The sequence below is a fragment of the Oncorhynchus clarkii genome, chromosome 13 (genome assembly GCF_045791955.1).
Source record: "Oncorhynchus clarkii lewisi isolate Uvic-CL-2024 chromosome 13, UVic_Ocla_1.0, whole genome shotgun sequence".
NCBI lineage: Eukaryota > Metazoa > Chordata > Actinopteri > Salmoniformes > Salmonidae > Oncorhynchus > Oncorhynchus clarkii.
In genome coordinates, this window is record NC_092159.1 from 46,634,987 (window position 1) to 46,659,106 (window position 24,120).

At 45.9% G+C, this 24,120-nt stretch overlaps 1 protein-coding gene across 1 annotated transcript in view; it reads left to right on the forward strand.

The window, feature by feature from the left end:
• Window positions 1–19,184: 19,184 nt before the first annotated feature.
• LOC139364905 (microtubule-associated serine/threonine-protein kinase 1-like) overlaps window positions 19,185–24,120 on the forward strand; it is a 65,643-nt gene continuing 60,707 nt past the window's right edge. Inside the window, exon 1 of the mRNA XM_071102125.1 lies at window positions 19,185–19,324. Coding sequence (XP_070958226.1) covers window positions 19,286–19,324 — 39 coding nt within the window. The 5' untranslated portion in view covers window positions 19,185–19,285. The remainder of the gene's footprint in view (window positions 19,325–24,120) is intronic.

A 24,120-nucleotide genomic window follows, 5' to 3' on the forward strand; every position in this document is an offset into this window, starting at 1 on the left:
ATGCACTTATTTACGAGGATGAGGGGGCGAGAGGCAGACAGAAACAATTTCCCTTTGGCAATTAGAAGGCGAATAATGATATCCTTTGTGTTGGAGCTATTCAGGGACCAATGAAATGGGGGACAGAGATTTGCATTGCTGTGAACTGTTGTTTTTAATTAACCGCGAGGTTGCCGGGAACCAGTCCTAGAGTTGGCAAACAGTGTAACGATCCTTGTTGTCTCACTAATTGCAAAACATTCTTTGCTTTGATCCACTGATCCATTTCTTAAGCTTTTGTTTTGGTTTTCTGATCGGTTTAAGAGTTGTGGACAACTAAAGAGGAAGACAACTCAAAATACTAATCCCTTTTGAATTTCCAAACAAATCAAAAATATTAGTGTAGTCTGTGTTGCTTTGCAGAGGCTGTGTAGAGTGGTTATGTAAGCTAAGAGAGAGGCCACACACAACCTGACCTCTCACACAATGACAAGTGAAATACAGACTGATTGGAATTCCAGGCCAACAGAATGTGGCCTGAGTATTACTTCCTGAAGACTGGACCCTAGAAATGATCTGAAAAATATTCTGTGAAATGACAGAATATTGATAATGTTACATACTTTAAATGATTTACAGACAGTGCCTTTGGAAAGTATTCAGACACCTAGACTTTTTATGCATTTTTGTAGGTTACAGCCTTATTTAAAAAAAAAATGTAACAGTTTGTTTTACTTAATCTACACACAATACCCCATAATGACAAAACAACAGGTATAAAATGGAAATATCAAATTTACATAAGTATTCAGACCCATTACTCAGCCTTGAGTTTTCTTGGCTGAAAAACATCCCCACAGCATGATGCTGACACCATCATGCTTCACCGTAGGGATGGTGACAGGTTTCCTCCAGAAGTGACGCTTGGCATTCAGGCCAAAGTGTTCAATCTTGGTTTTATCAGATCAGAGAATCTTGTTTCTCATGATCTGAGAGTCTTTAGGTGGCTTTCGACAAACTCCAAGCGGGCTGTCATGTGCCTTGTCCTAAGGAGTGCCTTCCGTATGGCCACTCTACCATAAAGGCCTGATTGGTGGAGTGCTCCAGAGATGGTTGTCCTTCTGGAAGGTTCTCCCATCTCCACAGAGGAACTCTAGAGCTCTATCAGAGTGACCATCTGGTTATTGGTCATGTCACCTCCCTGACCAAGGCCCTTCTCCCCCGATGGCTCAGTTTGGCCAAGCAGCCAGCTCTAAGAAGAGTCTTGGTGTTTCCAAACTTCTTCCATTTAAGAATGATGGAGGCCACTGTGTTCTTGGAGACCTTCAATGCTGAAGAAATGTTTTGGAACCCTTCTCCAGATCTGTGCCTGTTACGGTGCGTGAATGAGGACCCAAAAGCGAATTAACTTAAACAGAGCTTCTTTAATTACCAAACATAGGTAGGCTCAGACGGACCGGCAGATTCCGACAGGACAAGACAAGGTTACAGCAAACATGACGACAGTCTGGTTCAGGCATGAAACACAACAAACAAGAATCCGACAAGGACAGGAACAAAAACAGAGAGAGATATAGGGACCTAATCAGAGGGAAAAAGGGAACAGGTGGGAAACGGGGTGACGAGGTGGTTAGGAGGAGACAAGGCACAGCTGGGGGAAAGAGGGGGAGAAAAGGTAACCTAACAACGACCAGCAGAGGGAGACAGGGTGAAGGGAAAGGGCAGAGACAAGACACAACATGACAGTACATGACAGTACCCCCCCACTCACCGAGCGCCTCCTGGCGCACTCGAGGAGGAAACCTGGCGGCAACGGAGGAAATCCTCGATCAGCGCACGGTCCAGCACGTCCCGAGAGGGAACCCAACTCCTCTCCTCAGGACCGTACCCCTCCCAATCTACGAGGTACTGGTGACCACGGCCCCGAGGACGCATGTCCAAAATTCTACGGACCCTGTAGATGGGTGCGCCCTCGACAAGGATGGGGGGGGGGGGGGGGGGGGAAGACGAGCGGGGGCGCGAAGGGCGGGCTTGATGCAGGAGACATGGAAGACCGGGTGGACGCGACGAAGGTATCGCGGAAGAAGAAGTCGAACTGCGACAGGATTAATGACCCGAGAAATACGGAACGGACCAATGAACCGCGGGGTCAACTTGCGAGAAGCCGTCTTAAGGGGAAGGTTCTGAGTGGAGAGCCAAACTCTCTGACCGCGACAATATCTAGGACTCTTAGTTCTACGCTTATTAGCAGCCCTCACAGTCTGCGTCCTATAACGGCAAAGTGCAGACCTGACCCTCTTCCAGGTGCGCTCGCAACGTTGGACAAAAGCCTGAGCGGAGGGGACGCTGGACTCGGCGAACTGAGATGAGAACAGCGGAGGCTGGTACCCGAGGCTACTCTGAAAAGGAGATAGCCCGGTCGCAGACGAAGGAAGCGAGTTGTGGGCGTATTCTGCCCAGGGGAGCTGTTCTGACCAAGACGCAGGGTTGCGAAAAGAAAGACTGCGTAAGATGCGACCAATAGTCTGATTGGCCCGTTCTGCTTGACCGTTAGACTGGGGGTGAAAGCCGGAAGAGAGACTGACGGAAGCCCCAATCAAACGGCAAAACTCCCTCCAAAATTGAGACGTGAATTGCGGACCTCTGTCCGAAACGACGTCTGACGGAAGGCCATGAATTCTGAAAACATTCTCGATGATGATTTGTGCCGTCTCTTTAGCAGAAGGAAGCTTAGCAAGGGGAATGAAATGAGCCGCCTTAGAGAACCTATCGACAACCGTAAGAATAACAGTCTTCCCCGCTGACGAAGGCAGTCCGGTGACAAAATCTAAGGCGATGTGAGACCACGGTCGAGAGGGAATAGGAAGCGGCCTGAGACGGCCGGCAGGAGGAGAGTTACCGGACTTAGTCTGCGCGCAGACCGAACAAGCAGCCACGAAACGACGCGTGTCATGCTCCCGGGTGGGCCACCAAAAACGCTGGCGAATGGAAGCAAGCGTACCCCGAACGCCAGGGTGGCCGGCTAACTTGGCAGAGTGAGCCCACTGAAGAACGGCCAGACGAGTAGGAACGGGAACGAAAAGAAGGTTCCTAGGACAAGCGCGCGGCGACGGAGTGTGAGTGAGCGCTTGTTTTACCTGCCTCTCAATTCCCCAGACAGTCAACCCGACAACACGCCCCTCAGGGAGAATCCCCTCGGGGTCAGTGGAGGCTACTGAAGAACTGAAGAGACGAGACAAAGCATCAGGCTTGGTGTTCTTAGAGCCCGGACGATAAGAAATCACGAACTCGAAACGAGCGAAAAACAGCGCCCAACGCGCCTGACGCGCATTAAGTCGTTTGGCAGAACGGATGTACTCAAGGTTCCTATGGTCAGTCCAAACGACAAAAGGAACGGTCGCCCCCTCCAACCACTGTCGCCATTCGCCTAGGGCTAACCGGATGGCGAGCAGTTCGCGGTTACCCACATCATAGTTACGTTCCGACGGCGACAGGCGATGAGAAAAATACGCGCATGGGTGGACCTTGTCGTCAGAGAGGGAGCGCTGAGAAAGAATGGCTCCCACGCCCACCTCTGACGCGTCAACCTCGACAACGAACTGTCTAGAGACGTCAGGTGTAACAAGGATAGGAGCGGATGTAAAACGATTCTTGAGGAGATCAAAAGCTCCCTGGGCGGAAACGGACCACTCAAAGCACGTCTTGACAGAAGTAAGGGCTGTGAGAGGAGCTGCCACCTGACCGAAATTACGGATGAAACGACGATAGAAGTTCGCGAAGCCGAGAAAGCGCTGCAGCTCGACGCGTGACTTAGGGACGGGCCAATCAATGACAGCTTGGACTTTAGCGGGATCCATCTTAATGCCTTCAGCGGAAATAACAGAACCGAGAAATGTGACGGAGGAGGCATGAAAAGTGCACTTCTCAGCCTTCACAAAAAGACAATTCTCTAAAAGGCGCTGGAGGACACGTCGAACGTGCTGAACATGAATCTGGAGTGACGGTGAAAAAATCAGGATATCGTCAAGGTAAACGAAAACAAAGATGTTCAGCATGTCTCTCAGGACATCATTGACTAATGCCTGAAAGACAGCTGGAGCGTTAGCGAGGCCGAAAGGAAGAACCCGGTATTCAAAGTGCCCTAACGGAGTGTTAAACGCCGTCTTCCACTCGTCCCCCTCCCTGATGCGCACGAGATGGTAAGCGTTACGAAGGTCCAACTTAGTGAAAAACCTGGCTCCCTGCAGGATCTCGAAGGCTGAAGACATAAGAGGAAGCGGATAACGATTCTTCACTGTTATGTCATTCAGCCCTCGATAATCTATGCAGGGACGCAGAGACCCGTCCTTCTTCTTGACAAAAAAAAAACCCCGCTCCGGCGGGAGAGGAGGAGGGGACTATGGTACCGGCGTCAAGAGCTACAGACAAATAATCTTCGAGAGCCTTACGTTCGGGAGCCGACAGAGAGTATAGTCTACCCCGGGGGGGGGTGGTTCCCGGAAGGAGATCAATACTACAATCATACGACCGGTGTGGAGGAAGAGAGGTGGCCCTGGACCGACTGAACACCGTGCGCAGATCGTGATATTCCTCCGGCACCCCTGTCAAATCACCAGGCTCCTCCTGTGAAGAAGAGACAGAGGAAACAGGAGGGATAGCAGACATTAAACATTTCACATGACAAGAGACGTTCCAGGAGAGGATAGAATTACTAGACCAATTAATGGAAGGATTATGACAAACTAGCCAGGGATGGCCCAAAACAACAGGTGTAAAAGGTGAACGAAAAATTAAAAAAGAAATGGTTTCACTATGATTACCAGAAACAGTGAGGGTTAAAGGTAGCGTCTCACGCTGAATCCTGGGGAGAGGACTACCATCCAGGGCGAACAAGGCCGTGGGCTCCTTTAACTGTCTGAGAGGAATGTCATGTTCCCGAGCCCAGGTCTCGTCCATAAAACAGCCCTCCGCCCCAGAGTCTATTAAGGCACTGCAGGAAGCTGACGAACCGGTCCAGCGTAGATGGACCGACAAGGTAGTGCAGGATCTTGAAGGAGAGACAGGAGTAGTAGCGCTCACCAGTAGCCCTCCGCTTACTGACGAGCTCTGGCCTTTTACTGGACATGAAGTGACAAAATGACCAGCGGAACCGCAATAGAGACAGAGGCGGTTGGTGATTCTCCGTTCCCTCTCCTTAGTCGAGATGCGGATACCTCCCAGCTGCATGGGCTCAGCACCCGAGCCGGCAGAGGAAGATGGTAGTGATGCGGAGAGGGGGGCGACGGAGAGCGCGAGCTCCTTTCCACGAGCTCGGTGACGAAGATCAACCCGTCGCTCAATGCGAATAGCGAGTTCAATCAAGGAATCCACGCTGGAAGGAACCTCCCGGGAGAGAATCTCATCCTTTACCTCTGCGCGGAGACCCTCCAGAAGACGAGCGAGCAAGGCCGGCTCGTTCCAGCCACTGGAGACAGCAAGAGTGCGAAACTCAATAGAGTAGTCTGTTATGGATCGATTGCCTTGACATAGGGAAGACAGGGCCCTGGAAGCCTCCTCCCCAAAAACAGATCGATCAAAAACCCGTATCATCTCCTCCTTAAAGTCCTGATACTGGTTAGTACACTCAGCCCTTGCCTCCCAGATTGCCGTGCCCCACTCACGAGCCCGTCCAATAAGGAGAGATATGACGTAGGCGACACGAGCAGTGCTCCTGGAGTAAGTGTTGGGCTGGAGAGAAAACACAATATCACACTGGGTGAGGAACGAGCGGCATTCAGTGGGCTCCCCAGAGTAACACGGCGGGTTATTGATTCTGGGCTCCGGAGATTCGAAAGCCCAGGAAGTGGCCGGTGGATCGAGGCGGAGATGGTGAACCTGTTCTGTGAGGTTGGAGACTTGGGTGGCCAGGGTCTCAACGGCATGTCGAGCAGCAGACACTTCCTGCTCGTGTCTGCCTAGCATCGCTCCCTGGATCCCGACGGCTGAGTGGAGAGGATCCGAAGTCGCTGGGTCCATTCTTGGTCGGATTCTTCTGTTACGGTGCGTGAATGAGGACCCAAAAGCGAATTAACTTAAACAGAGCTTCTTTAATTACCAAACATAGGTAGGCTCAGACGGACCGGCAGATTCCGACAGGACAAGACAAGGTTACAGCAAACATGACGACAGTCTGGTTCAGGCATGAAACACAACAAACAAGAATCCGACAAGGACAGGAACAAAAACAGAGAGAGATATAGGGACCTAATCAGAGGGAAAAAGGGAACAGGTGGGAAACGGGGTGACGAGGTGGTTAGGAGGAGACAAGGCACAGCTGGGGGAAAGAGGGGGAGAAAAGGTAACCTAACAACGACCAGCAGAGGGAGACAGGGTGAAGGGAAAGGGCAGAGACAAGACACAACATGACAGTACATGACAGTGCCTCGACACAATCCTGTCTCGGAGCTCTACGGACAATTCCTTCCACCTCATGGCTTGGTTTTTGTTCTGACATGCACTGTCATCTGTGGGACCTTATATAGACAGGTGTGTTCCTTTCCAAATCATGTCCAATCAATTGAATTTACCACAGGTGGACTCCAATCCAGTTGTAGAAACATCTCAAGAATGATCAATGGAAACAGGATGCACCTGAGCTAAATTTTGAGTCTCATTGCAGAGTCTAAACACTTGTGTAAATATGTTTTTTTCCCTTCTTCTTTTCAATACATTTTCAACAAAAATGTAAACCTGTTTTCGCTTTGTCATGATATTGTGTTGTGTGGAGATTGATGAGGATTTCAAAAATAAATAATGTAAATAAAGGTCACACCAACCTGGGTGCTTTAATGTCACCATGTTTCATTAAGGTGTGTTGGGTGTGATGAAAATAAAGTGTGTGTGTGCGTGCGTGCGTGTGTGTGTGTGTGTGTGTCAGTTGGTAGAGAATGGCGCATCTGTTTGAAGCCCAACTGAAGACTCCCACCCTGTGGTTCTACTATGTTATAACACTTTGTTATGGTCGATTGGTTATTCTCAGCCGGATGGCACCTGAGGTCCATCAGACCTACATGAAGAACATAGAAAAACAAACCATATGATAGTATGTTAACATGTCATGCTCAATAGTAAAAAAAACAGTATTATTATTTATCCATGTAGGTTATTGGGAGGAAAAAAAAGGAAAGTGGTTTTTAAATGGTTCAGTATAACGTTGAAATGCATTGCAGAGTTCAGCATGTTGGAAAGATCGGGGCCCAGACATCATACCATCATACACGTGCATTTTTCCCAGTAGGAAGGATATATTTACGAGTCCCTGACATGAGTTGAACGCGGCATAACTAACCCATTGTTTTATGTCAGATGGCGTCACTCCTATACAACGCGTGTCCCTCAACCAATATCATGCTGCATTCAAGACAACTTAGAACTCGGAAACTAAGAAATGTCCGACTTGGAAACACGTTGTGGAAAGATGAGCTCAGAGTTTCCCAATTGGAAAGTATCAGAAAAAAAATCAACCAATTTCAAGCTCTACGCAAAAAACAGACCCATATTTTAACTCAGAAGTTCAGAGTTTCCGAGTTGTCTTGAAAGTATCTGATGTAGGACAATGCTTCTAACCTTCTTGTTGTATTCAAGACAGTTGCCTTGGAACTCGGAAACTCCAACATTTCTGACTTGGATACTTGTTGTAGAAAGGTGCGGTTCGAGTTTCCCACTTGGAAGGTATCAGAATCAACCAATAGGAAGTGCGACACAATTTTTTTTACTCACATTTATCTATGAGTTTACGAGTTTCTGAGTTGTCTTGAACTCGGCATCTGTTTCATTGCTCTAATATCTGAAGTGTTTTTTATAACATGTGTTGGCCTGCTGCGTTGACAGGATTGGTGACAGATGAACCCGTGTCTGGACTCCTTAGCAAAGGATCGAAAGGTTGTAACTGCATTAGAGATTCCTGCCATGCCAAAGAGATGCTATCCAATAATCTATTTTCTGAAGAAAAGTCCCACACAACATCATACTGCTTCTACTCCAGTACCTAAATCAGGACCATGGATAGCACCACAGCCTTCCGAAAGAGCCTGTGACCTAACAACAGCAGGCCAGGCCAACCTAGCTCTGTTACCCCTCTCTATGGGGCCAAGGCCTATACTAATTTACCTCCCATTCTTTTCTTAATGGGATTGCTGTCTACTGTGTCTCTAAACAAACAACATTATTTGACTCTGTTTACAACAGAGCATATGATATGGTTACATGGATGATGTTTGTTTTCTATAAAACGACAGTGGGGGAAGCAAGGCTTTTTCGTTGTCTTTTTCATCTTCTTTTGGCATCCATCCAGCCTATGACTTGGCTGGGGGAGGCGGTAGACATTTTACGCTTTCCAAGAGTATCTTTTTTCATTTCCTTTCCGTGACAGACAGGCTCAAAGAAAATGGAGTGATGAACAGAGAGAAAGAATCAATGAGTAATGATCAGATTTGATTTTGACAGAGGTGCACTGACACACACACACACACTCTCTCTCTCTCTCTCTCTCTCTCTCTCTCTCTCTCTCTCTCTATTTTCATCACTCCCAACACACCTTAATGCTTATAGAAACTTGGTAACATTTATGCACCCACAGTGTTATGACCTTTATTGGAGAGTATAGCTCCAGTGTCTGTCTGTGTGTACACACAGGGAAGATACACTGAGTGTACAAAACATTAGGAACACCTGCTCTTTCCATGACATAGAATGACCAGGTGAATCCAAGTGAAAGCTATGATCACTTATTTATGTCACCACTTCAATCAGTGTAGATGAAGGGGAGGAGACAGGTTGAATAATGTTTTTTAAGCATTGAGACAATTGAGACATGGATTGTGTATGCGTGCCATTCAGAGGGTGAATGGTCAAGACAAAATAATGAAGTGCCTTTGAACGGGGTATGGTAGGAGGGGCCAGGCGCAACGGTTTGAGTGTGTCAAGAACTGCAACGCTGCTGGGTTTTTCACACTCAATAGTTTGACGTGTGTATCAAGAATGGTCTTCCACCCAAAGGACATCCAGCCATCTTGTCACAAGTGTGAAAAGCATTGGAGTCAACATGAGCCAGCATCCTTGGGGAATGTTTTCGACACCTTGTAGAGTCCATTCCTCAACGAATTGAGGCTGTGGGGGTGTAACTCAACATTGGGAAGGTGTTCCTAATGTTTTGTACACTCAGTGTAGATTGCATGAGACACGGACAGATTCATGTTTGCATTACGAGCAGTCTCTGCACTTAATCTCGTCTCCTGTAGATGGATTGGATGGGAGCGTCCTCTCGTAAGGCCCTGTTTGTCCCATAACTCTACCTTTACATTGACACCTCAGAGGGAACAGATCAATACACCACACTGACCTCCCCCTCTCTGCCATCTCCGCAGTGCGACCAGCCGTGTGCATGCTGATCACACTTTGTTTTGGCATTCATCATCATTCGTTGTAGACGAGGGGCAGGCTGTAACCACTGTTAATGAAATGAGTGGAGCCGGAAAAAACCTGAGAAAGACTTGTTTCTGATGGAACACCCCTGTGACCTATGTTCAGAGGGTCAGTGGGGCGTTACCACTTCTAAGCCTGTTACTGCAGCAGGGTACTGTTTTTCTCACGCCGTCACACGCTCTCTAACAGATTCACACACTGACCCTCTGCTTCTATTTAATAGGCTTAGTTGGACAGGAACAGAGTGTGAGTGTAAAGCCTGCATGTATGTGTGTGAGTGTGTCAGGAGGTGTCCAGGGAGACCATAACTCCAGCTGTCTCTGTGGTCATCAAATCAACAGGGAAGTAGTACATCCTATATACATGCTGTGCATGACATCCATTCTGATCGCCATGTTTCACTCACAGTGCCTGCAGAGCCACTTGGCAACATTGCTAAACATTGTTTTCTACTCCAAAGTGACACACACACACGCACACACAAAGACTGCACTAAGACTTTAATCTATCTCAATTTGCTCTCTGAAAGCACTTTCCTCTAATGACGTTTGCTGTGTCTGTCTTTGTTGTTGCCTTTTATCTCAGGTATATTGTATACTGCCTTCTGCCTGAGCTAAGTAACTATGAATTATACATAAAAAGGAGTTTCTCTTTAGAAGTTGGCTTAAAAGAGTGACGGCAAAACCTCTCATAAGTAAAGTTGTTTCACTTTCTTCTTTTTTTTACCAGAAGGCCCCATTGAGTAAAAAAAAAAAAAAGATTGTAAGACCCAACGTGAACAGGGAAAATCCTGCCATGAAATCCCCTGTCAGTCAGGAACAAGGATTAATTTACCTGGATCTCTAATACAGTTATCTGACACATATGGGTTTACGGTTACTGTCTGCTGTTCTCTCAGTTACAGTAAAAAGAGTCTGATCCAGGAGAATATCTAGCTACCCAAAAGAAAGAAGCCATGCCATGGTCATTAGGCCAGGCTGTTCCCTCAGTCCCTGGCAGGTTGGTTGTGAGCCATTTCAGATGTGTCTGTCTGTCTGTCTGTCTGTCTGTCTGTCTGTCCGTCTGTCTGTCTGTCCGTCTGTCTGTCTGTCTGTGTGCATGCGTATGTGTGTGTGTGTGTGTGTGCGTGTGTGTGTGTGCGTGCGTGTGTGTGTGTGCGTGTGTGTGTGTGTGTGTGTGTGTGTGTGTGTGTGTGTGTGTGTGTGTGTGTTTGTTTGTGTGTGTGTGTGTGTTTGACCAATCCTCTTAGAGTGGCTGTCCCTAACAGTGGGTGATGACTGTGGTGCTGATCAGAGCTTAGTGGCATCCTGCTGGGCTCATCCATTGGTTTAACAGAGGGGACTCACCTCCTGACTCAGACACAGACACGCTGACCACACGGATTACACACCATGCCTCCTGTCATCATCTAGTAATGACATCATCTTGTTAATGCTTGGGGGGGGGGGGGGGGGGGGGGCATGTGCGTGTGAGAGAGCGAGAAAGAGAGAGAGAAAGCGAGAAAGACAGACAGACAGACAGACAGACAGACAGACAGACAGACAGACAGACATATAATAGATAGGATACTGTTTTCTGTGATGTCTAACACTGTGACTTTGATTTGTTAGTGACTCTATGATGGGGCAGTGTGTCATCTGCAATTGCATAATACAAAGCAGGCCAATCCAGATCTGACTGTACCACCATGAACAATAACTGAAAGACTGCCTGAAGACTGGTTTACATTAAACTGCCTGATCCTTTTATTGCCTCGTGGATTTCCTATGTAAAATAGATTGTCAGTCACTCCTCACTGGGAGAAGGCCAACATGGGTCCACTCAGTGCTGTTCAAATAAGTGCGGAAATTTTTCTGCACTGTCACGTCACCACAGGGTAGCAGTGGCACAGTTGGGATCTATTACAGTGAACCTGGTCTTGTTTACCAGACTCATGGCCCGCCACAGCGGCTGTGGTATGAAACTATAGTTCACCACCTCTTCAAAATAAAATGAAACTACTCATTAAGAATAATGGGATTGAGTATAAAACAGTCTGGTCTAAGGTTACAGTGGTTTGGGAAAGGCAAGGAAAAGAGAAACAAGGAAACTGATGTTCCTATGGGAATGTCAATGGATGGTTCAGAGAGGAAGAGGGAAAAATGACTGCCAACTTCAGTTGTGTTTTCATCTCTGTCTATTCTCCTCTCCTCCCTCTCATCCCCTCGTTTATGTGATGTTTACACTCCTCATGCCTTGGCATTGGAACAAGCCCCCTGTGTGGCTGAATGTGTTCTCTGAAGTCCAGAGCCACGTCTGTTGCCTCTTAATGATGATCCTCTGGGGTGTCTTTCCACGCAGGCGGTCTGTGAGTGTGTGTGTGTGTGTGTGTGTGTGTGTGTGTGTGTGTGTGTGTGTGTGTGTGTGTGCGTGTGTGTGGAAACTGTGACCCACTTCTTTACTATGGAGAGTGGGAGAGGGAAACATTATGGTTAACATTGTAATAATGAAAACAGACATCTAGACAAGCTAGAGATTTTTTCTCATGCACACACATACACACTTAGCAGGTCTATGTCATCTCACACACATACACACTTAGCAGGGCTATGTCATCTCACACACATACACACTTAGCAGGTCTATGTCATCTCACACACATACACACTTAGCAGGGCTATGTCATCTCACACACATACACACTTAGCAGGTCTATGTCATCTCACACACATACACACGTAGCAGGGCTATGTCATCTCACACACATACACACTTAGCAGGGCTATATCATCTCACACACATACACACGTAGCAGGGCTATGTCATCTCACACACATACACACTTAGCAGGGCTATATCATCTCACACACATACACACGTAGCAGGGCTATGTCATCTCACACACATACACACTTAGCAGGGCTATGTCATCTTAGGTCAAAGGCATTTGATATGGTGGAGATCATGTCAAACAGTAATGCACATTTGCACAGCGGTTTGTGTGTCCTTGCATTTCATAACATTGTATGAAACTGTCTGTAACAGTAACACTCAGAACACCAAGAAGAGAGCATTCTGGAGCACTGAGTGACAGCTTTACGGTTGTCTTTGGTAATGGTTGGTTTGTCTTCTGGCTGAGTGGGAGGGGGAAAGGAATGCATCTCTAATTTTCCATCTGTGCTCCCCTATTGGTGTGTGTGTGTGTATATGTGTGTGTGTGTGCGGGCACACGTGTGTGTGTGTGTGTATGACATGACAGGTGTCTTAGGATGAACACTGCTTCAGTTTGTTACATCACCCCAGGCTGAGGTTGCCTCCCCTCACCCCTGACATAATCAACCACCACCCCATGTGTTTTGAGTCAGTGCCCCTTGCTCGTGGGCATGATGGTGTAAAAATCCCTTGATAATCTACACAGTCTATATGCTTTCCCAGAATTGTGCTTCAGTAAAAACCTCTGGTCTCCATCCAATTTCAATGAATGATTTATGCCCTTTTGCCATCTTGCTACCACATTCAGAGACACTTTTAAAAGGGATTTTATATAAAACGTACTTGCAGGAGAAGAGGATGAGCCAAGGAGAGGGAATGACAGGGATCAGACTATTTACTGTACTTGGACTACTTACCCCTGAAAATAAACCCTCTCCTCTGCTGGCCATGTGGGGTTTAGTTCAGCACTAACCTTCGCACAGAAGGAATAGAAAAATCCAAAGGAATAAAAATATATTTTTTAATACAGTGCATTCGGAAACAGCCTTATTCTAAAATTTCTAAAATCGTTTTTTCCCCTCATCGATCTCCACACAATCCTCCATAATGACAAAGCAAAAACAATATTTTGAAATGTCCGCAAATGTATAAAATAAAAAAAATCGGAAATATCTAATTTACATAAGAATTCAGACCATTTACTCAGTACTTTGTTGAAGCACCTTTGGCAGCGACTACAGCCTCGAGGCTTCTTGGGTATGACGCTACAAGCTTAGCACATCTGTATTTGGGGAGTTTCTCCCATTCTTCTCTGCAAATCCTCTCAAGTTCTGTCAGGTTGGATGGGGAGCGTCACTGCACAGCTATTTTCAGGTCTCTCCAGAGATGCTCGATCGGGTTCAAGTCCGGGCTTTGGCTCGGTCACTCAAGTACATTCAGAGACTTGTCCCGAAGCCACTCCTGCATTGTCTTGGCTGTGTGCTTAGGGTCGTTGTCCTGTTGGAAGGTGAACCTTCAGCCCAGTCTGAGGTCCTGAGAGCTCTGGAGCAGGTTTTCATCAAGGATCTCTCTGTACTTTGCTCCATTCATCTTTCCCTCGATCCAGTCTAGTCTCCCAGTCCCTGCCCCAGAAGAACATCCCAACAGCATGATTCTGCCACCACCATGCTTCACCGCCATGCTTTACTCTACCATAAAGACCTGATTGGTGGAGTGCTGCAGAGATGGTTGTCCTTCTGGAAGGTTCTCACATTTCACAGAGGATGTCTGGAGCTCTGTCAGAGTGACCATCAGGCTCTTGGTCACCTCCCTGACCAAGGCCCTTCTCCCCCAATTGCTCAGTTTGGCCAGGCAGCCAGCTCTAAGAAGAGTCTTGGTGTTTCCAAACTTCTTCCATTTAAGAATGATGGAGGCCACTGTGTTCTTGGGGACCTTCAGTGCTGCCAAGATTGTTGGTACCCTTCTCCAGATCTGGGCCTAGACACAATCCTGTCTTGGAGCTCTACGAACGAATCCTTTGACCTCATGGCTTGGTTTTTGCTCTGACATGCACTGTCAACTGTGGGACCTTATATAGACAGGTGTGTTCCTTTCCAAATCATGTACAATCAATTGAATTTACCACAGGTGGACTCCACACAAGTTGTTGAAACATCTCAAGGATGATCATTGGAAACAAGATGCACCTGATCTAATTTTCGAGTCTCATAGCAAAGGGTTTGAATACTTAAGTAAATAAGGTATTTCTGTTTTCCAAAAACCTGTTTTTGTAATTATGGGGTATTGTGTGTCGATTGATGAAGTAAAATGTGTATTTAATCAATTTTAGAATAAGGCTGTAATGTTACAAAATGTGGAAAAATCAAGGGGTCTGAATACTTTCTGAATGTACTGTATGCCCACCAGGCTTTTACCTGCCGTGCAGGGCATCTTGCAGGGTCTATCAGTCAGACGAACCTGTTTAAGATGCTGCGAATTCTCGCAGTTTTTTGTTAAAAATCGTGCAACATTTCAACGTCCTGCTACTCATGGCAGGAATATAGTATATGCATATGATTAGTATGTGTGGATAGAAAACACTCTGAAGTCTCTAAAACTGGTTAAATCATGTCTGTGGCTTTAACAGAACGTGTTTAGGAGTAAAAATATTGAGGAAAACTGTTCACAAAAAACACAAAAAAAATATCCGTCCGCCAGTCTATGTATTGTCTACGGCAAGGGAAAATAGATAGGGACCCGTTTACAATGCCTACAGCTTCCACATGATGTCGCCAGTACTGGCATTTTATTGGTGTGATGACGAATAGGCACTTCCTGTCTTGGGGTCCACCGAAGGAAGTTATGAAAGGGAAAATATGGACGATGATTTCAAGACTTGCTGCTATCGAATACAGATCGCCCCGTGATCAATTTGATCGATTATTAACGTTTATTAATACCTAAAGTTGGTTTACAAAAGTAGTTTGAAGTGATTTGTAAAAGTTTATAGGCAACTTTTAGTAATTTTAAACAATGGCGTTGCGTTTTGGAAAGGCGCTTTTTCCTGGATCAGACGGGCTTCATAAATCGACATTTTGGGTATACTTTGACGGATTTAATCGGGAAAAAGACCCAATTGTGATGTTTATGGGACATATAGGAGTGCCAACAAAGAAGCTCGTCAAAGGTAATGAATGTTTTATATTTTATTTCTGTGTTTTGTGTAGCGCCGGCTAGGCTAATTATTTTGTTTGCGTCTCGTTCAGGTATTTTGGGGGGTGCATGCTATCAGATAATAGCTTCTCATGCTTTCGCCGAAAAGCATTTTACACATCTGACATGTTGGCTAGATTCACAACGAGTGTAGCTTTAATTGAGTACCCTGCATGTGTGTTTTAATGAAAGTTTGAGTTTTATCGAGTACTACAGTTGGCGCTCTGAAATTTCCACTGATTTTGGTCCCTGTACCGGGACCGCAGCCATAAAAGCAACAAGGAGCAAAAATCAATACAGTACCTGCAGTATGTCTGAAGGCACCACAGCAGTAGAGATGCCTGAGGATTTCACTGAGTGGAGTGGATGAGGTGCTACAGGGTTTGGGTGAGGAACTCTAATGGCCTCCTGATTGTGTTGTGAGTTTTTGTCTCTGTGAGGTGGATGTTGGCTGCATAGAAATGGAACATAAAGAGCAGCCATCAGCATTAAGAAATGCCAGCCAGAAAGCCCTGATGGTTGCTATTTAATCAAATGAATCAAATCCTGCTTACCACAGCTGTTCTCCATGATTTTGCATTATGAGCACAATGTACTAATTCAAGTGGCATCGCAATTCTATGTGGAGAAGTAATCTGTTGAATATATTTAAATTGGTTACAGTATTGCTGTTTGGACGGGATGGTCTAGCTGGACTGTGTGTGTGTGTGTGTGTGTGTGTGTGTGTGTGTGTGTGTGTGTGTGTGTGTGTGTGTGTGTGTGTGTGTGTGTGTGTGTGTGTGTGTGTGTGTGTTGCTCTGTCCCCCATTGCGTGGGCAATACACTCGGACCGACCATATGTTACATAAAAACAGCGTGAAAGTCCTAATCCTTGATCGCAAAGCATTACGCAACCTCTCTCTGCCAAAGGGCAACCCATCTGTCCCTCATCATCATCCCAGGCAAACAAATATGATGAGAGGAACTCATTATAGTAGATCTGTAGATCTATCCAATGGCCAACTGTCCAAGGGCAAACATTGGCCATTGTTTGTGCTCCTTCTTTTCACTCAGGTCATGCACTGTCTGACTGTCTGTTTCAGTTTGTTCACAAATGTTGAGGGCACCAAACCACGAGTAAAACATTCTCTCCACTCAAGCATTTTTCTGATGGAGAGAAACATTCAAAAGTTTCAGCTCCCAGGCCTCTAGTCGTTCATTCTAATTTCTTATGCAAAAAATGGATGACAAATGTTTGAGATCTAACCTGTTTGCTGCACATAGGCCTATTTGATCAAACACCAGGAACTAAAGATATTGGATATGGGTATGCCATGCATGATGAAGATGATAAAGATGATCCATGCTTGATCAACAGCAGGTCAGTAGACTTACTGGATTCCATTTGCATGGTCTCCTGATATGATCTTTGAGACCAACATACACCATGAACAGATATTGCAAAAGGATAAATATATACATTACCACTCAAACGTTTGGACACACCTACTCTTTCCAGGGTTTTTCTTTATTTCTTTTACTATTTTCTACATTGTAGAATAATAGTGAAGACATCAAAACTATGAAATAACACATATGGAATCATGTAGTAACCTAAAATATAGTTTATATTTGAAATTATTCTCCACCCTTTGCCTTGATGACAGCGTTGCACACTCTTGGTATTCTCTCAACCAGCTTCATGAGGTAGTCACCTGGAATGCATTTATATAAACAGGTGTGCCTTGTTAAAAGTGAATTTGTGGAATTTTGTTCCTTCTTAATGCGTTTTAGCCAATCAGTTGTGTTGTGACAATGTAGGAGTGGTATGCAGAATGCAGAAGATAGACCTACTTGGTAAAAGACCAAGTCCATATTATGGCAAGAACAGCTCAAATAAGCAAGAAGACATGAAAGTCAATCAATCGGGAAAATTTTTACTTTTAAAGTTTCTTCACTTGCAGTCGCAAAAACCACCAAGTGCTGTTATGAAACTGTCTCTCATGAGGACCGCCACAGGAAGAAGACCCAAAGTTACCTCTGCTGAAGAGGATTAATTCATTAGTTACCAGCCTCAGAAATTGCAGTCAAAATAAATGCTTCACAAAGTTCAAGTAACAGACACATCTCAACATCAACTGTTCAAAGGAGACTGTGTGAATCAGGCCATTGTCGAATTGCTGCAAAGAAACCACTACTAAATGACATCCGTAATAATAAGAGACTTGATTGGGCCAAGAAACACGAGCAATGGACATTAGACCAGAGGAAATCTGTCCTTTGGTCTGAGGAGTCCAAATTTGAGATTTTTGATTCCAACCGCTGTGTCTTTGTGAGACGCAGAGTAGGTGAACGGATGATCTCTGCATGTGTGGTTCCCACCGTGAAGCATGTAGGAGGAGGAGATGTGATGGTGTGGGGGTGCTTTGCTGGTGAAACTGTGATTTATTTAGAATTTAAGGCACACTTAACCAACATGCCTACCACAGCATTATGCAGCAATACGCCATCCCATCTGGTTTATGCTTAGTGGGACTATCATTTATTTTTCAACAGGACAATGACCCAACACACCTCCAGGCTGTGTAAGGGCTATTTGACCAATAAGGAGAGTGATGGAGAGCTGCATCAGATGACCTGGCCTGCACAATCACCCGACCTCAACCCAATTGAGATGATTTGGAATGAGTTGGACCGCAGAGTGAAGGAAAAACAGTCAACAAGTGCTCAGCATATGTGGGAACTCCCTCAAGACTGTTGGAAAAGCATTCCAGGTGAAGCAGGTTGAGAGAATGCCAAGAGTGTGCAAAGCTGTCATCAAGGTAAAGGGTGGCTACTTTGAAAAATCTAAAATATAAAATATATTTAGATTTGGTTAACACTTTTTTGGTTACTACATGATAAAAAAAATAATGACAATGCAATGGCCCGCAGTAAATCTATCTAAAAGCTAATTTAGTCATTCGTAGACTATGTGGCGCTGTCCATGGTCCTGAATGACCAGTATGGCGGTCACACGCATGCGGTTCTCATCGTTGCCCAGCAATGAAGTAGTTCACCCCATATTATCCTTCTTATCCCCCCCCCCATTTACCTGTGGCGAGAGGAGAGGGATGTTGAGTTCATCACACTGGCCCAGTTGCGGATTGCGCGTGGAGGAGGGGCGTGAGGGAATCCCGGGCACGGAAGGGTTACAGATATCGCGCTTTTGTCGTCCGTTATCAAAGGAAGTGAAGGTGGAAGAATGAGTGGACCGCGATATGCAGCCAGGGAGAAGAACATTCTCTCGAATGTTTAAAGTTTGAGCGGAAAGACGATGTGTTTTGTTATGTCATGGACTGTTATTGCCCTGGGAGTCCAAAGAAGTGGATGGATTCCTGGGCGAATCAGCGACAATGTCAACGGGACTGACTGAGCTCGATGAAGCATCTTTGCACGTCTCGCACCATTGCTCAAGCAGCATCAACCGCGAAATGAACATTCTGGTGTATTGTGAACATTTAATGCTGTAGGTGTAACTTATTTTAGACACCGCCAAAGAATTGGTGCAGTAGACTATATTGCAAGTGAAGTCTCTAAAGACATTGTTGGTGGTGCACAAAGATGCTCTAAAAACAACCGGAAGAAGTGAAGGTGACAATCGACTATCAACATGGGGATTTATGAGTCATTGACTTAATCATTTAATTAACCTATAGGCTACAGCGGAATAACTTTATTTTAGAGACTTAAAAGCCCGAAGACCCTGCTCGTTTCAGATGCTACGGGACATCCTGGCATTTGGTGGTTTTCAAGCGGTTCCTCAACGTGACACTGTGCGCTTTGGCTCAAAGTGAGCAACGCCGCCGTTTCGGCTGTGTTATTTGAGTGAGAACCGGACAGCCAGTGGATGCCGCAGAGTTGTTTGGGTCGAAACCGAAACAAGTGAAGGGTCAGAGGGCTGTTTTTGGGAATTCCCCATCCGACTGCGCCTTATTTCACCATGGATGACTCGGGGATAATTCGGCGTCGGAGGCTGCAGGTGAGGTCCGGGTGTAATGTGTTTGATAGTATCTCTAATTGACAGTTAGTTCCATGTAGGCTACACTCATGTCAATAGAAATCGTACAGAATGTGCCATTGAGTTGAGATTATGTTCAATACAATTTTTAGGCTCATATGTTAATAACCAACTACCCACACACAACATCCCTTTTAGAGCATGTGTTATAACAACTGTGCTATGTATTTATGACTTCATATGCTCAGCTGCAGAAATCTTGATTGAATGTATCTCAGCAGAGGTCATATTCATAAGATACTTGGCGACTCCATGTCTATAATGCCATTCAAGGTAATATCTCCATAATGAAAATGTACCGCCATGCATATTGATATGACATGTTCATATTACTAAAGCCTACGTGTTCATCCATTATGAAGTAGCCTGGTTAAGTACGGGTCACCCCTCCCCCTTGGAGTGTGATTCAGTCAAGTGAACTGAGCTGAGCGGTCAGCCAGGCGGGCAGGCAGGCACAGTGCCTTAGGGCCTGATTAGGGCTGGGCAGTATAGTGATGAAGAGTAGGGAGGGATAGAGAGCTGGGGATGGAGAGACTGGGGTTGACCATTACACTGTTTCTTTATTGTGCTGGGACAATCCACCTCATGGCATTGTCAACACTCTCAATTCCATCCTGTGTGTGTGTGGTATGTGTCTGTTCACATATGCTTAACTTCACAGTATTTCATTTTTTATTTTACCTTTATTTTACCAGGCAATTCAATTAAGAACAAATCATTAATTACAATGATGGCCTGGCAAGAGGCAAAAGGCAATGTAAGACAAAATGGACAACACAGACAGAAGACACTGGCAACAGCACAAACACAACAGCAAACAAACAGTGGATGTGTGTGTGAAGTAAAACATAAGGCAAAGCAAACTAGTGACATCGGGTGACAACTAGAAACATCTACATGTCTCAACAACAAGCATGAGTCATGAATGTGCATAAGGCAGATGTGTGTGTATGCCAGTGTGTCTCTCTGTGTGTTTATGAGGATGGATAGTGTCTGGATGACCATCCTTCAGATTCATCCAACAGCTCATCTCCCTGGAGTCTCATCATCCCAGCCACTCTCACAACCGTTAGTGTCTGTTTAAAATCCCCCTTCTGGCGCATCTCTCATCTCTCTGCGCCATATGGTGACACACCCCACTCCCACAGAGAGCAGGTCAAGGTTCAGCCCCATAATGCACTGCTTCAACATGACTAACATTAAAAAAAAATCTTTGTATCTGCTCCAGACACTATCCCTCCAGCCTCCACACACACACACACACACACACACACACACACACACACACACACACACACACACACACACACACACACACACACACACACATATATATATACATGTACAGTAGCATACAGGGGGTGGACCGATCTGAATAATGTGTGGGGTATTGAGGATTGTGTGCCAGCCCTTGGGGATGATATGACACTTCCATACTACAGCATCACCTTTCTCTCCAGCCCCTCTCCATCTGTTAGACATGGGATGGTGAGCAAATCACTGACACTGACTGAGGTGATGAGCATGCCCCTGTCTAGGTTCCGATCAGCTCCCCAGACTGACTTTCTCACCATTGTCCTTCGTGTGTTCACGAAATGATGGAGCCAGCGGTGGTGTAGCTGTGGGCAGGGAGCCCAGCCAGTACTGTTTCATAACAGCCAGGGCCATTTCTCCTCTGGCTCAGAAGAGAGGAGCTGAAGGGCATGACGTCAGACGACCATTTTTAGTGCTGCTGTTTCTCCTATCTCATGGCAGGGTCCGGCAGCAGCATTACTCTCTGCCTGCCTCTGTCTGATCCTCATGGTTGGCTGGTGTCTTAGCAAGCCCATCTCATTATCAGAGAGTTTCACAGAGATTACTGCCAGGAAGTGGTCTGGGGGAAGATAATTAAAGTAGCACCATATTGCTGATATTGAGGTATTGTACAAAAGCTGAAGAACATACATACATTCAGGTACTTTTTGCAAGTTCTGGAGTTCTAGGTGAATTTATGTTTAATAGAAAGGAAAACACTGCCCACTGCTGCTCATGCAATAACGTTTCGACCATTAGGTCTTCATCAGCATCCATATCCCAGCTGGGGGTGGAAGGTTCTATATACAGTGCTTTCAGAATGTATTCAGACCCCTTGATTTTTTCCACATTTAAATAGTTTTTTCCCCCCTCATCAATCTACACACAATCTACACACCCCATAATGGCAAAGCAAAAACAGGTTTTTAGAAATGGTTGCAAATGTATTAAAAATGAAAAACAGAAATATCATATTTACATAAGTATTCATACCCTGTACTCAGTACTTTGTTGAAGCACCTTTGGCAGCGATTACAACCTAAAGTTTTCTTGGGTGTGACGCTACAATCTTGGCACACCTGTATTTGGTGTGCTCTGTCAGGTTGGATGGAGAGCGTTGCTGCACAGCTATTTTCAGGTCTCTCCAGAAATGTTAGATCGGGTTTAAGTCCGGGCTCTGGCTGGGCCACTCAAGGACATTCGTCTTGTACCAAAGTTAGACATCTTTTTTTGCAAATGTATAAAAATAAAAAACAGATACCTTATTTACATAAGTATTCAGACCCTTTGCTATGAGTCTCGATTATTGAGCTCAGGTGCATCCTGTTTCCACTGATCATCCTTGAGATGTTTCTACATCTTGAGTGGAGTCCAGCTGTGGTAAATTCAATTGATTGGACATGATTTCCGTTCTTAAATGGAAGACGTTTGGAACCACCAAGACTCTTCCTAGAGCTTGCCGCCCGGCCAAACTGAGCAATCGTGGGAGAAGGGCCTTGGTCAGGGAGGTGACCAAGAACCCGATGGTCACTCTGACAGAGCTCCAGCGTTCCTCTGTGGAGATGGGAGAACCTTCCAGAAGGACAACCATCTCTGCAGCACTCCACCAATCAGGCCTTCATGTTAGAGTGATCAGATGGAAGCCACTTCTCAGTAAAAGGCACATGACAGCCCGTTTGGAGTTTGCCAAAAGGCACCTAAAGACTCTCAGACCATGAGAAACAAGAATCCCTGGTCTGATGAAACCAAGCTTGAACTCATTGGCCTGAATGCCAAGCGTCACGTCGAGCATGATGCTACCATCCCTATGGCAGCATCATGCTGTGGGGATGTTTTTCAGCGGCAGGGACTGGGAGACTAGTCAGGATCGAGGGAAAGATGAACGGAGATAATACAGAGATAATTTTTGTTTTGTTTTTTTGTTTGTTGTTGTTGTGAATTTGACCCCTTTTTCTCCCCAATTTCGTGGTATCCAATTGTTGTAGTAGCTACTATCTTGTCTCATCGCTACAACTCCCGTACGGGCTCGGGAGAGACGAAGGTTGAAAGTCATGTGTCCTCCGATACACAACCCAACCAAGCTGCACTGCTTCTTAACACAGCGCGCATCCAACCCGGCTGGCACCAATGTGTCGGAGGAAACACAGTGTACCTGGCCACCTTGGTTAGCGCGCACTGCGCCCGGCCCGCCACAGGAGTCGCTGGTGCGCGATGAGACAAGGACACCCCTACCGACCAAGCCCTCCCTAACCCGGTCGACGCTAGGCCAATTGTGCGTCGCCCCACGGACCTCCCGGTCGCGGCCGGTTACGACAGAGCCTGAGCGCGAACCCAGGGACTCTGATGGCACAGCTGGCGCTGCAGTACAGCGCCCTTAACCAGTGTGCCACCCGGGAGGCCCTACAGAGAGATCTTTGATGAAAACCTGCTCCAGAGCGCTCAGAACCTCAGACTGAGGTGAAAGTTCACCTTCCAACAGGACAACAACCCTAAGCAAACAGCCAAGACAACATAGGAGTGGCTTTGGGACAAGTCTCTGAATGTCCTTGGGTGACCCAGCCAGAGCCCGGACTTGAACCCGATTGAGCATCTCTGGAGAGACCTGAAAATAGCTGTGCAGCGACGCTTCCCATCCAACCTGACAGAACTTGAGAGGATCTGCAGAGAAGAATGGGAGAAACTCCTCAAATACAGGTGTGCCAAGCTTGTAGTATCATACCCAAGAAGACTTGAGGCTGTAATCACTGCCAAAGGTGCTTCAACCAAGTACTGAGTAAAGGGTCTGAAAACGTATGTAAATGAGAAAGTTCTGTTTTTTAAGAATTTTGCATACATTTCTAAAAACCTGTTTTTGCTTTGTCATTATGGGGTATTATGTGTAGATTGATGAGGGGGGGAAACTATTTCATCCATTTTAGAATAAGGCTGTAAGGTAACAAAATGTGGAAAATGTCAAGGGGTCTGAATACTTTCCGAATGCGCTGTACATCACAATCACATGTATTCTATTAATTAGGAATTCTTATTGAAAGGATATAACCCCGTGAGATGCACCATTCCGTGTTGAAACGGTCACCAGCGCACCATGTTCTGTTCTGGGCTGAATACACAAGTATATTGTGGTGCATCCGGTGGAACAGTGACTTGTAACTGGGAGTTCCACCTCCCCCCTGGCCCACAGCATAGTATACTGTACTGTACACAGCATCCTGAACTGTATTGGTAATGTTGTGAACCACAGCAATCACATGACAATAAAGTCTATTTCAATATTCATAGACATTTGACATATGTTTTGTCATTTGTGTCACAAACATCCCAATGTGGTTGCGACTCAGAGGGACGATTTAGACTCCTCAACCCACAGGGCAGAACCTTCTGGAAGAGCAGTCATCCTCGTCAGGGAGAGGGGGTAAATATGGAGTATAATTGTTTTGCTTTCAAATCTGTGATCAGTCAGTGGG